Raw genomic sequence first — 15,224 nt, 5'->3', positions numbered from 1 at the left:
GTTGTTGCAGGGTAGTGGCATAAAGTACATTAATGTAGTTTTAAGGAGGTAAACAGTTCCCTTTAGACCTTTTAGGCTAAACGTCTCTGGTTTCATTTAAAACGAACTTGGTGACGTTAACGTACTGGTTTTGAATGCTATTTGCACTGCGTCACTGCATGCTGACTTACCACCTGACATTGTTGAGGACCAGCTGGGAGCAGAAGTAGACGAGACAGGAAACGTCCTGCAAAAAAACAAGCAGCAACAGAGCACAGCGTGTTACACGCACAATAATAACACAAGTTCACGTTATCTAGCGAGCTGATAACGCTATCAGTAGTTACAGTGAGACAGCTCGGTTACCTCTTAGATATGATTACCTGTCATGTAATGTTTACTATAAAGCTTCGTTGGTAAATTGGGCTTTTCGCTTACGTTACCACGTTGACTACGCTGGTTTACAGTTAAAGTTGCAATTCAAAAATCCAGTTTAACCTCCGGAAACGTCACTAAAGTTTACCGTTAAGTTAACGGTTGTTACTTCAGTGAATAACGTTCGCTGTCAGCGTTGCACATGAATTAACAGAATACCCATTCAAGATGTTAGTTAGTAGAGACACTCTTTACCTTTGCTCGAGTAGGTAACGTTAGATTTTTGTTTCGACGTAACTGCAATTTCCTCAAAAGAAGGAAGGAGCCGCCCGCTTTGTGTGAGTGTGTCCTGTGTCGAGGGTTAGAGGTCCAAAGTCGGCACACACACACACACACACACACACACACACACACACACACACACACACACACACACACAGAATTGCTTCATAAGCCTTGTTTTACATCACCGTTATTGTAGAGCCAGTCAACATGCCAGCTTCATACTAAAAGCTTTGCTTAAAATTGGGGAATTAAACTGGAGTTGTCATTGGAGACCCTGATGGTCACCAGACTAGAACAAGGTTAAATCAGATATGTTTTATTCAAGTATACGATGTCAAAATATTACAAGTAAGTAATTACAAGTAAAAGTCCCATTATACATGTGTCTTAAGTAAAGTGAGCGTACAGAAGCTTAACCCAGTATTATAAAAGTACTACAGTATTTGTCATATTTGGTTCATAGTACTGATTAATTAAGGTGTAAGTATAATTTAAATGTTATAGTTGGAGAAGGTGGAGCTAATTTGGAGCTGTTTTGTATGATATTGTATAGTTTAATTTACTGCACAACAATGAATTGTATATAATAATGATCAGACGTTGTAGTGTGAGATAAAAATAGTGGAATGAAAAGTGCGATATTTCCCTCTGAAATTAGAGTAGAGGTAGAGAGTATTGGAAAAATGTAATTATTCAGCTAAAATAAAAGCCTAAGTTGTTCCTAAATACATTACAGACCAGCTCCCACTTGTTAATTCAACACAATGCACCCGTTTTTAAGAGGTGAATTAGCTGTAATTGGCCTTCCATACAATTGGTGAATTCCATTGATACAGACTGTTTGCAAAAGCAAACTGGAAGACTGCCAGTAAAATAAGAATGCGAACACATGTGTTTGCTGACTCGGGGCTTTCAAGACTGAAGTCCAACATTTCCTTAAAGCATGTGTGTCACTCGTGGTTGAAAACATTAACCATTATTTAAACCAACAGATAGAATGTTTGATATTTTAGTAAATTCTGTTACAATATGATCAGGATATGGTGATAATATATTCACTGGTACTGTACAATGTTTTCAATTTAAATTTTATATAAGAAGCTTTAAAAATAAGCAACATAGTGTTTAAAATGCCCATACTAACATCATCATTATGTTAAACAGTACAATAATTTAAATAAACTCAAAGATGGCTGTATTAGAAATCACCTTATTGATGTATTAGTTACAATGTAGGAAATAATATTAACCTTTTTGTGTTTGTAATGTTTTATTGTGCCTGTGTGTCTTATTCCTCTCTCAATGTTTTCTATTTCTCAGATCTCTCCTCAAGTCTCCAATACAATGTGCCTGAGAATGTGGTGGAAACAAAGAGATCATATTGTTGTTTTCTAGCTCTCTATGTCCTCATCCAAGTTTGTTGCTGCCACGGAATCTGGCTGCGACCCTCTTGTCCATCTGCTTTCACTTCTTTCTGAAAACCAGCGTCAGAAAAACTACTTGAGTCAATGTTTTTGTTCAACAACAGCATTGCCCTTACAGGACAAGGCCAATAACAATCACAGCTCATATGAGATTTTGAGAGAACAGCTTTACAGCGGCAGCAGATTACATCTCTCCTATGGTGTTCTAGCCACCACATAGTTAGATCTATTCTCCACCTTCTAATCTCACCTGAAGTTTCTTTGCGAAAACAAAAAGGGTAATTCAAGGATAAAAGTCTTAAAGTTTGAATGCAAAATCTAAAGATATTAAGGTTAAGCAATCAAAGATTACCAAGAAAAAAATCAAAGGTCATTCTAAACAGCAGAATGGAGAGGAGAGAGTTATTTCAGTTTACAGTTTGAGATACTCAAGCAAGCCAGAGGTTGTGAAAGAAATAACAACAACAAAAAAGTTAGCTCCGGTACAGAATGTATTTTGAGAAGTCTCAAATAAGGATGTCTTGTTGGATTCCCATTAGAGCACGCTCCTCCTCCCGCCCACTACAGCACTGAGAAATGTCACTAGGTAATAATTGCCATGGGGATGGCAGATTCTGGCGAAGCTGGGGGCGGTTAGACTGAGGTCCATGCTAAGGTGTGAGGCCTGTCACGCACCAGTGTCTTCCAACAGAAATCAATCTGTCTATCCATCCATCCATCCATCCATCCATCTATTTATAGATCCATCCATCTATATATTTATAGATCTATCTATCTATCCATCCATCCATCCATCCATCCATCCATCTATCCATCTATCCATCTATCTATCTATCTATCTATCTATCTATCTATCTATCTATCTGTCTTTTGACAGTTACAGGATATCTTTACTTTCTGATGAAGGTCATATCACTGGCTTTGGCCTTTTGAAGTTAAATGTTACCTTAAGGTCAAAGTGTTTGAAGTGTATCCTCCCACCCCTCTCTTTAATGGAATATGTGGAATAAATGTATTTGTGACATCAGCAGCCCCAAAATGTTGTTAAAATATGAGAGTGCATCCAAAATGTTTTACAAACATAGAAACTCTTTATTACAACAGTATCTCTCACTCAAGTTTTAGCCGTGTACTTTTCTAAAACTCATTCATATCATTGCAGTACAGTGGAAGTCATTCTTTTATTTTTTTATCACAGCATAAAAAAACAATCTCTGAACAAGTGAAAATCCTAACACAAACATACAACATCATTCACAGTTTGGGATATTTAGACGTGATGAAAAGAGGATTTTGATTTTGGATTGGCATTGTCACGCAAAAAATATCTTAAAAACCCTGTATCCACATTACATAAGAAAGTCGTTTCAATCAAACATCTCCACATATAGTTTATCGTATTTATCTGTGCAGGACTGTAAAATAATGATTATTTTTCCTGCATGTGAGGTACTGTAAAAACCCTGACAAGCAGGGTAGTCAAACTAAATCTAAATGTATTCTCCGTCCAGGATAAAAAATCTCCATAACTAAAAACCCCAAAAGGGTTGCATACCTATCAAAATACATCAGCCTCATTGCAATGAAATTCATAACAAATATGTGCACTCACTAAAAAAAGGAAAAAGGAGCATGCTGAGTGATACACACAACTCAAACAGGTTTACTAAACATAACATACAATTTGGTACATTTAACAAATGTAAGAAATAGAATAATATTTTAACGTAATGCAGTGCATCAAAAGAATACACATTTTTAAGATCTGTATCAAATAAAATGTGATAAATACATCACATGGCAGAAAGCTGGGTGACCCATAAGATGAGTCAAGTCAATCTGCATCCTAAACTGGGTCGAGATCTACTTTTTAGGAAATCAAATTAAAAGGAAATGTGTTTGAACAAGGGGAACAAAAAAATTGGTTATCTGTAAACAACTGGTAGCAATTCCATGAGTGTTAGGCCACAATATGTACGTCTGCTAATCGATTATCATCAGATTGGCATCAGGGTTAAGAGTGACATCACTGATGAAAGCACAGCTACCAATCAAAAGTGACAGAAGTGCTTTTCCCTCAATGAATCCCGTAAATACTCATAATTCTGTGTATTTTATTGCTGTTTTCTTCAATATTATTAAAAAATAATCAACTTACCGGAGTCTCAAAAATGATTGATTTGGCAGTTACAAATACAGTATCAGTTGGTTTTGTGCAACCGTTTCATTTTCATTTCTGAATACCAAAGGTTTCACCGCACAATAATGTAATTCATTTCAGCAATCGTTCCCTATTTTTCAGATAAAAAGGAATTTTCTTATAACATTAATTCAGTTACCTTCATAACATCAAACACATAATTAATGTTGTTTTTATCTTTAAAAAAAGGCTTTCACTAGTTACACCAATAGTAGTCATAAAAGTTGTTTACTGTACAGAGCTGAGTGGTTGTGTGGAAGGCCATTTTTGCCATTTTCAAAATCTAGCGGTAATTTCCCTGTTTACAAACAACAGTTTAAAATACATCTGAAACAACTGCATTTAATTGTGTAATTGATGAACTGATGAGGCAAAGTGCAATGATTCAAAACACAATTTAAAGTAATTTCAATTAAATGAGCTACCTGTTGGACAGCTTTCAGTATAGAAATAGAGAAACATGTTTTCACAGAAATAACTCCTGAAACAGTTTACATCTGAATGCTCAAAGTCAATCTTATTTTCAGTCATGAAAAACTTAATTGTCTGTATATATGTGGTTGTTTTTTGCCTGCTCAGACTCAACAAACTCTGAAGTCTCCTCCGCAATCTGTCCAGGGATACGGAAATCTATCGGTATGGACTGTGCTAGCTCCGGTGGTTGGGACTGAGCCACGGGGCAGCAGGCTTCCCCTTTAGGGCTGGAGGTGCTGTGAGAGTTTTGAGGATCCATGTTGCAGCCAGTGCCCTGAAGAAACTGGAGGAAATTCTCCTCTATGGATCCTTCACGGCTAGCCAGTCTGTCCTCCATCTCAACTCCTGCTCGATGAAACAGACAAGGCAGATGCTTGCCCAGCTCCTCCCGGATCTGTCTGTTGAGACAGCCATAGAAGAAGGGATTGGAGGTGAAGCAGAAGTAGCCAATCCAGGTGACCACCTCCTCCAGAGAGGCTAGTGTGGCTGGAGGGCTGGCAGACAGTGCTGAATACAGGTGGAAAGTAAAGTAGGGCAGCCAGCAACAAAGGAATTGCCCACCTACTGCTGCCAACACTGCTGCAGCCTTCCCTCCCCCAAAGGGACGATGCGGAGTGGCTCTGCCTGTCCCAGTCCCTGTCCCAGAGCTGGTAACCATCGTGGAACGGCTGCTGAGAGATTCTGACCGCTGCCGTCGAGGCGTGTCCATCCAGGTAGGCAGAGGCCCATGGTGCATGGCTGCTACCCGAGCCACTTTGAACATATTGCAGTACACAACAAGAATGACCAGTAGTGGACACAGGAAATACACTAAAGTAAACAGGGCCATGAAGGCCAAGCGGTTTGAGCCTCCCCCTGTCCAATGTAGTGAGCAGCGCCTGTGACCCTGAGCAGGTGGAGATGGGACTGCCCCACCTCCTCCTCCCCCCACCCCACCACTCTCCAGAAGAGGAGTTCTTCCACCTTGCAGGAACCAAGCGAGCAGCGGCAGAGCAGACATAGCCAGGGCATTGACCCATATCCCCACCAGCACTGACGCTACCAGGCCAACAGTCATTTTTACTTCATAGCGCATTGGGTGTATGATGTAGTAATAACGCTCAACATTGATGACGGAGATAGAGAGGATGGCAGCGCTAACCAGGCACACACTGAGAAAGAGGTAGCTCCGGCACAGGGCCTCCCCGAAGAAGGCTCGGTTTGAGATCATGCCAAGGGGCATCAGCACCAGGGCTGCCAGCAGGTCCACCACGCACAGGTGGAACACAAAGGCAAACTTGTGGAGCTGTGGGGCCTTGGCAATGACCGCCATGACAGCCACATTACCCAGCACAGCCAGCAGATCCATGAGCAGCATGGCCAGCAGGGCTAACGACTGGGACAGAGCCCAGCCCTCAGGCAGAAAGGAGGCAGACATGTTGGAGATGAGCTGTGGAGGTGGATGGGAGGAGTTCCACGTCGGCTCCATTGAAGCAGGCAGGCAGGAGCAGTCACAGGCCCATCACCCATCCTTCAAAGCCAGGAAGTACGACCAGAAAACAGCGGCTAGAAAATGAGGTCAAAAGCTGCCTTGTAGTCCGGATGATGATGCTGCATGAGGTTCAAGATTTTATGATTCCTGTCCATTTAGAAAGTCTTCATGTCTGCCGTCAGTCACAACCCACCCTAAAAACAAGAAGGACATATGGAAATAAATTGTGAATTGTGAATGAGTTTGCATGTGTATTCCCCTTATTTGCTCTTTCGGGTTAGATTAACTAATCCTTCCAATCAGTTGCTCATGCTGAGTTTTACTTTTGCCAGCTACAGTTAAGATTAATACACTCGAATTAGAAAATCCTCCTTAGCTTCTCAAATCTCTGTTAAGGCAATTTTTCTGTTAAGGTAATCCAATGCCATGTTCTCAAACCTTTTTAGCAACATGCTGAGAAAACTCAAGGAGTGAAATTATTTTTAGCTGTCATAAATCAGCATGCACAAGAGTTGAGCAACGTGATCAGATTATAGTTAATAAATCTGCAGCCAAATCATGATGCCCAAATCAAACATGTATGCTCATAATGATCCTCTCGAAAAAAAATAGCTTGAACTTTGAACTACCTTCTCTACACTAATTATGTAAAGACAAATCCAGTCTGCACCTTAGCTGAGAAGCTGCTGGTGATGAATGTTTTTCAAACAGACATCCTGTCAATGCACGAATGCATGCTAATTCCCCAAAACCAATTCTATCAACAAATAGGTGCCATTTCTACATCACATCTACACCTGCTGTGTTAGCTCTTGTTGGCTATACCCAGGGTGTAAACGGATTGTGTATGGCAAAAGAAAAACAACACGAAACACAACATTTTTACATGTACAACAGTATATCTGTCACTAAAGAAGCCCTGTATGAGTGAATGTAATGTTTCAATTGGAAAACTTGAGGGTATTCATGGTTTGCAGAGGCTGCGTGCATATTAAATATGCCTAGCTATTACAGACAACAAACAGACATGGTATGTGTCAGATCAAGGAAATCCAGTTGCTTACTGCTATAAATTCTCTCTGCAACAGATGAAACAAAAGTCCGGGATGGTCTGCCTTCTGTCTGCAGTGATTGAGGGTTAAAATTGAGCTCTAACCTCCCTCCTCACCTATGAATGATCGCCTTCAGTGAGCAACATCTCTAAATCACACATAGGGGTACTCCCAATTCAGTTTAACCCTCCTGCCAGGGTTAGTCATGACTTACCGCCTACTCATTTATATATTAATCATTAATGCATTACACCCACTGTTTAAGGCCCACATTCTATGTATCACATCACCATTGAATTGGAGTTATCGTTGCACTCAGCAGTATGTAACGAGCAGATTAGAAGAAGAAGAGGGTGAGAGCAAGCGAGAAAATGTGGTGAGAATCAGGGAGCGTGAGGGGAAGAAACAGAGAGAGAGCATCATGTACCTGAATCAGAGTATTTCCCGATGCAAGCTGTCTGCTGCTTTTGGTCTCTGAGGATGGAAACCTGGTGTAGCTCCCACTGCTGAGGTACACAGCGGACATCAATCATTGCACCTAGTGAATGCTGTTGAGGAACTGCCCACTAAACGAGCCTGTTTCTCTTCCCATCCCTTGATCTGCCCCGTGCATCCTCCTCCCTGGATGACTTGAGCTGTGGCAGCAGAGGCTTTTCTGAAACGATGCTGATGTAAATGCATGCAAAGGGACACCAGCTCACACTCTGCTTTCCCCCTCCACTCACACACAGTGACTGCAGAGATGGAGCAGGAGGCAGCTGGAAACAGGACACAGAGCTGCCGTCTCCACAGGGTCCTAATGCCCTCGATTGCTTTGTAAAATGTACCTTCAGAAAGTAGGAACTGAATATGATGGTGGGGAAATGTTATGTTGCCGCTGCAGTTATTAGCAGTGTAAGCTGATTTTTTTTTTTATCAGGGTGGTACGAGTGATGAAATATTCATGTTTGTCCAACACTTCTCAAAAACTACTGTAATATAAATATATGTGTTAATATATCTCAACAATTATCGGATTGTCATGAGTTTGGTGAGCACCTAATTTCCTCTATGAAAACATTCGTATAATATTATCATATATATTATTATTTATAATCTTAAATATAAGTATCCCTCAAATTCCACCATCAGGTCAAAATATCTTGCCAGACACCTTTCAAAACAAAGACCAAATTGCCTTCTTTAGCAATAGGCCTGTACTATAACTTTATCATATTAACATGCTAAATGCTGGTCTGTTACAATTCATGTCACATCCACAGTTAGAATGCTATACCATGCAAACTGTAGACCAATACATGTAATAAAAAACATGAGCAGGTTAGCATGCTGATGAGAACCAAACAGGGCTGGAAACCCTGACCGCTCCATTTTTCATTCACCCAAGGCATTATTTTCTGGTTCAGCCATGAACTTTTAGTTTTGTGGAACATCTTCATGAGGGATGCTTTAATGCTTCAGAGATGACCTCCTAACCTCTTTACTCAAAAATAGGAATATGCACGATTCATAGTAACTCACCCTCTCATCTAATCCCTTATTTCTTGCTCCTCTCTCGGTTTATTTATCTAAGTCAGCCAGTAATGATTTGGGTTGTAATTTCACGGATTTAAGTGCCCTCCAGTACGAGATTTACCGACACAGTGAGGCATTGATTAGGCCAGGCCTCAGCCTCCACAATCCCAGCTTCTCAAACTGGGGCTCTTGTTGCCACGGTGATCTTTTTCATATACAGTCCATCTCATTGCTCAATGGAGGACAATGAAATCTGGGTTATTATGGGTAAAGCTAGCTCCTCTGAAGGAGCAACCGTGGAGCTGCTTATAGGTGTTTTTTTCATTTTCATTTGTAAGGTTAATGATAACACACATAACATTTGCATTTCATAGAAATCACGTCTTGCACCTCTTACACCGTTGAAAAGCGTGTTTTAATTTGCAGCACCTCTCCTGAACTGACTGTTGAAAGTAGTTCCCTAAAAGCCTCATTATCATAATGCCACTGGTTAAGTCACTGTGAGAAGTGAGGTCCTAATATCAAACAGTTTGGTGCTTTCAGCCCACAAATCAGTGAACTTACTGCATCAGAACGTAGATGAAGTTATGGATGAACAATGGTGGAAGGCACTTGTTATTTGTGTTGCGAGCTTTGGTATTAACGCTATTTTATTTTAGCATTTTATTGTACAACACTGGATAATAATGCTGGAGCTGCAATCATTTGTTGATGCTTCTAAAGGCAAAAACTGAATTGGCAATTATTTTGAAAATTGATTGTTGGTGTCATCACAAATGTCAAAAATCCTCAAATAAAAGGATTTTCTGCTTTTCTTTGTCTTTTGTGATTGTAAAGTGAATATCTTTGCATTTCGGATGGTTAGTCGGACAAAATGCAAAAGAGAATTTTTATCATTCAGCCCAGGTAAATTGAGATGGGCCTTTGTCACTGTTACTGACTAATGGATTGATTAATCAAGAAAATAATCGGCAGATGAATCGATAATGAAAACGACATTATGATGTAACTTGCTGCCCTACATATCACTATGTTAACTTTATTTCAGACTCCAAATACCCTTTACCCTCAAAGATCTTACACATCACAAAAGTAGACGACCATCCCCATTTTTTGTAATCAGATTCCTCTATTTTGAATTTCATGCAAGCTTGTAGTAACCTATGATCTCTCAGACCTGACAAGCTAACAACGTCATCTGTCTCTTCCTGTCAACACTTCCAACACGCCTGGACGCCTGAACATAAGAAAACACAATGCAGTCGGGTGGAGATATTTAATGGACAGTGATTACTACTGTTGTCATGGTGAAGATGAATCAAGATATCTGGCACCGCTGAGGGGAGACGGGAAACATGCTTGTGTAACACATAACGCCTCTGAAACAGTATATATATATATATATATATATATATATAGACTGAAACAACAAAACAAGTACGTGGTGTGGTTTTGCGCATTGTGTGAGTGTATCTGTCTGTTTTCATCTGTATTCAGGCATGTACACCTGAGTGTGTGTGTGTGTGTGTGTGTGTGTGTGTGTGTGTGTCAGGTGTTGACTCATGACAAAAATAGCAGAGTCTTGCTCAGCTGGCAGCACCAATCGCTGCCACCACAAATACAATGGTTTCCATGGCAACCTTGAAAATAGACTCCGCATTCGCACTCAGAAATAGCAAACGGACGCCGCTGCACTAACCCCAGAGAGCTCCGACTGCCAATAATAACTACCCATAGATATGAGCCGCACTCAGAAATAATATAATGCCATCACATTTACCAAAACATAATTACCGCAACCTACACAAACAATCAAGTCCAATTGAAATGCACGTTTAGCACGGGTGTACCGAGGCATGGGAGAACATTAAGCAGCTCTGTGTTTAACAACATCAAAGCAAAAAGCACAAAGAGGTTGTTCAGTCAAGCTCTGCAACACCTGATTGAAGGACAGATTCTTTACAAATGGCTAACATACCTCACTAACAAACATCTGTCACATCATTCAGCTTGCATGTAAACGTGTTGGAGTGATGCTACTGGAGATAAAGGGTGAAGTGGTGCCTTGGAGAGACTTCGGGTGGAAGCAGATAGTGTGAGACAGTCACTGTGTGTATCTGAGGCACAATCGTATCTTTTGGGGTTATTCTTTTGTATTAGGGAGGCAACTAACGATTAGTTTCATCCACGAATAATCTGCGGATTACTTTCTAAATTAATCGATTGTTTGATCTATAAAATATCAGGCAACATAGGATTTCTTCAAATGTCTTGATTTCTTTGTCAAATCCCAAATATATTCAGTTTATGATCTAACAAAGAAAAGCAGTAAATCTCCATATTTGAGAGGAAAAACAGCTTTTTATGCAATTTATTTTTGCATTCGAAATTACTTTAATACTTTTTACACAATAACTTTAAACAATCAATCTATTATAAAAAATTGTTGCCAATTATTTCTCTGTCAACTAACTGATTAGTCGACTAAAAGCGCTACTTGTTATGCTTCCAGTTAATATTCACCAGCCTGGAGCTTTATGTATATTGTACATTGGAAATTATACAGGATGTTCTGAGTCATTCATAATGTTGCTGTATGTAATGTATTGTTTTTAGTATGATGATGGTACGGTTTCCTCTATAACAATCCAAAAATCTCCATTTATAGGAGCTCTTTGAATTTAGAAAGTTTGACACCAACAACTGCAATTCAGTCCATTTGTTACAATTGGTAATGCAGGGAAACAGGAAATGAACCCAAATGCAGACAGATGAGACAACAAGATGAATTCAGGTATTTGTATTCAAAAGCTGACAGTGATCAAGAGCCCAACTGGCAGTGTGTCCTGCAGAAAGGTAACAAGACACTGAATAGCAATGATGATGATCTGACAACACAACAAAGAGACTAAAGTCTTTGTGACACCATTAAAATAAGTCTGTGAAGCACTGAATTTACAAATGCTTCAGCATAAATAAAGTGAGTCCAAGTGATTGACAATGTGCACGTTTCTTTGGTTCTTTCAGTCAGAATTTATGATCTGATTCTCTATAAGTTTCTGGAGAGCAAAATATTTGCAGTAAGTGTTGAATGAAAGTACGTGTCATATTTCATGGTAACCGTGTCTCTCTGCTTCATAATATGTTCCAACAATATGGACGAGGGCGCGTTTATCGCTAGACTGCCATCTTCAGCAGCCAAAATAATTGCAGGAAGAAAAACTGCCCAACAAAAATATGTTTGAACTAATTAGACATTCTCCTCTTAGTCTGTCAGTCATTGCTGGCATGACGTCTGCTGCAAGAAGCAGATATACTGAGTTGTCTGGATAACAGCCCATGTTTAAGATGGTGCTCTGTTGTTTTATCCATATAAGCAAACCTGCCTCTCGATCAGGCCCCTGAACGTGTCGGCTATGCCAGATGGTGGCAGTGTGTCCATTATGTTGTGCATGCGCTACAGTAGCTGCCTGCTTCACCCAAAGTAACAGAGATTACAGTTATATCTCTAGCACCTGTTTTGGTAATGCATTATTATAAATAGCCTCATGCACTTATCCACATTAAAAAACTCATTTGAACATGCATGTACCTGAACACAACTGTGATACGCAGCTAGTTACCGTGTACATTCTTGTAAATAAACAGGCAATATTGACACATAGGACAAGGACATCCCATAAAAACACATGGAGTCACCTGCCAAACATTAAAAGATCATAATAACGTTTTACAACTGTAAAACTAGGATTCTATTGCTGGGTTTTGGCACAGATTAGGATACATTTTTATATCTTGTTCTAAAATCATATTTTGTGTGCGCAGGATTATACAGAACTTAATTGTTCTTCTCTAATACAAAGAAACTTAGTAAATGTTCTTGTCATGCTATTATTTTCTCACCGAGGGCTTTATTCATTTGTTCATCTCTCTGTGGCTTTGAATGAATTTCCGTGCGTGAAATAGAATTACGATGGATCGTTCAGGGAGGAAAATGAGCCTGAAAAGAAAAAAGTCTGATGACAAAATATGCATGATCTGCAAGCTCTAATATCTTTGTTGTTTCAATTCAGTGGAAGAGTTAAGATAAACCTACGCTCTAAATATATAATATATATATATATAATAATATAAGTCCATGCCAAACATGATATATGATACATATGAAAGCATCATGGCACATCAGCTCATATCATGAACAACATATATTATTTCTGCTCATCACCCTTACAGTAACAATGTAACATATCTAGTATCAGTTCTTACAAAACATTACATCCATTATTATTCCAGCTGTGAGCAGCAAGCAGCTCTTTTTGAGAAAAGACGTTGATGTCATTTAGCTGATGGAGCGTCGTGGGCTGGATTGAATATTGCCACAACATGCTGCCACTGCCCCAGAGCTTACCTCATTTATAATTCACAAGAGAGAACTATAAATCTCCAGAGAGAGGAACGCCTATCCACCAGGCCTCGGCCGAAATCAACCCCGCTACCTGATACCTCCTGAGCAAACGCTCACCAGGTTGAAACAGCCTTCTGAACATCGTTTCGGAACAGAAAACCACAACTGCCGAGAGACAATGATGAAGATGGAAATACTACATTCCTCATGACTGTATCTGTAGAATTAATAACTGGGATTTTGTTCAAGAAAAGGTTTTAACAGTTATGTCCTTTGTGAAGATTGTCTTCATAAATAAGATAGATGGATAGGAGAAGGGTGGCGATATGTTCAATTTTTTGTTATTGTCAACAAATCCCATAAAACCAACCTGAACCAACAGCACAGTAATCAATCTCTCAGGAGTTCTCAACTTCTCCAACCTGCATGTGGCTCTCAGCCTCAAGCTCTTCAGCTCCAGGATGCAAATCTTTAAAATGGGTCACAAATATTTAATTATGTTTATTAAAAAAGTGCAGTTATTTTCTAAAATAACTGCACTTTTATAAAATAGTGCTGGGCACTATAGTTTTTTTGGGGACTATTTTTAAAAGTGGATTAATACATATTTGGTGAGCTTGTGAGCATTTACAGCAATAAACTACAGTGCCCATGTACATCATAGGAAAGCAACATGTCAGCCAGTGCAACAATGTGACTCATTTACATGTTCTTAATCGATTTTTGGACAGCAATGGAGGTCTATGGCACAGAGGAAGAAGATATATTCGATTTTGACTGCACTGACAATGTTTGTACTGTTTGATTTTATTGTTTTATGGGATTCATTGACAAGTTGTTGGGATCTGAGCCTGAGTATATTGTACTTCCGAATTTTAATGTCAGAAAAATTCCAGAAGGCCACATTCCCTGCATCATAGCAGCTGCAGAAGTGGCAAAATGTGCCTGTTTTCATGTGCGTGTGTGTGTTTCTTGCATGTGTATTTCTGTGGTAATGATGGGTAATTACTGCTACTGAGACCCATGTCACATTATACAGTGGAGTTTGCAGATGCACTGCGCCTGAACAACTCAAGTGTATGTTTTTGTAGTCTAGTGAAAGCCATGCATTTCTATATTTGGTTATTTTCAGGTTTTCAAATAAGTAATTATAGGCTAAATGTTGTTTTGTGGCTTCAGACAATTCTCTTATGTCGTAGACTAAAACCTCGAAAAAAAAAATAAACTTGTTTGGAGAAACTTGCTTTCCATTCTGAAGTGGCGACTTTGTAGAGTGGAGTAAAACCTTGTTGTTCCAAGTTTTAAAAGCTAACTCTAAATTAATCATAATTTTTCTTTTAAATTTACACACAATGCAGCATGCTTTACACGTTCCCATAATGCTCAGCTGCTCCAGCATAAGAACAGTTGGATTCTCACCCTGAATGAAGGGCATTGCTTATGATGACGCACACACTGCAGGAGTATTTAGGATAAAAAAGATCCTGAGGTGTCCTCTACATCTCTCATAAATTCACCGATTAATCCTCAATGTCATGCAAACTAATTTAGGAGAGGATGTAAGCATGGACCCCTGAAGTCATCTGACCAAAAGATTTAATATATATATATGACATTCAGAGCATTAATATAGCAGCAAACAACTTGTAAAGATAAAGTGGAGGAATGTTTCCCTGAGCAGAGATTGAAGTCATTCTCCCTCTGTGTGTGTTGTTATCAGAGCTGCTCCTTGATTTGTTGTCAGGCCGGGCCGGGCCGTGCGCGCTTTTAGGGCATATAAGTGCATGTGAGCGTGCCCCCACTGGTTAGCTCTGCACTGCTCTCATACAGCGTCCATATATAATAACGCAGCCCTCGATCGACAGCGTTGTCGCACAGAAGAGTAGCACCAAACCTCCGGTTCCCCCTCAGGTAAACACTGTTAGCTCTATCAGCAAGTTTACTGTAGTGTGCTCCTTTACCGCTATTAGCATCGTTAGCTATAAGACGACAGCTCAGGCGTCGCCACATGTGGAGAGCTGTTGAGAGGCAATAGAAATGCTCC

General features: G+C 39.7%; 1 protein-coding gene across 1 annotated transcript; it reads right to left on the bottom strand.

Moving 5' to 3' along the window:
- Positions 1-4,801: 4,801 nt before the first annotated feature.
- LOC306694115 (G-protein coupled receptor 61-like) lies at positions 4,802-6,418 on the bottom strand (the record flags this gene model as incomplete). The annotated part of the gene is made up of 1 exon (XM_079156832.1): positions 4,802-6,418. Exon 1 carries the CDS (start codon positions 6,203-6,205, stop codon positions 4,802-4,804), a length of 1,404 nt encoding a protein of 467 aa, XP_079012958.1. The 5' UTR covers positions 6,206-6,418.
- Between the last annotated feature and the right edge of the window lie 8,806 nt (positions 6,419-15,224).

This window comes from Pholis gunnellus (genome assembly GCF_910591455.1).
Source record: "Pholis gunnellus genome assembly, chromosome: 3".
NCBI lineage: Eukaryota > Metazoa > Chordata > Actinopteri > Perciformes > Pholidae > Pholis > Pholis gunnellus.
This window is presented reverse-complemented; position numbering and strand designations above follow the sequence as displayed.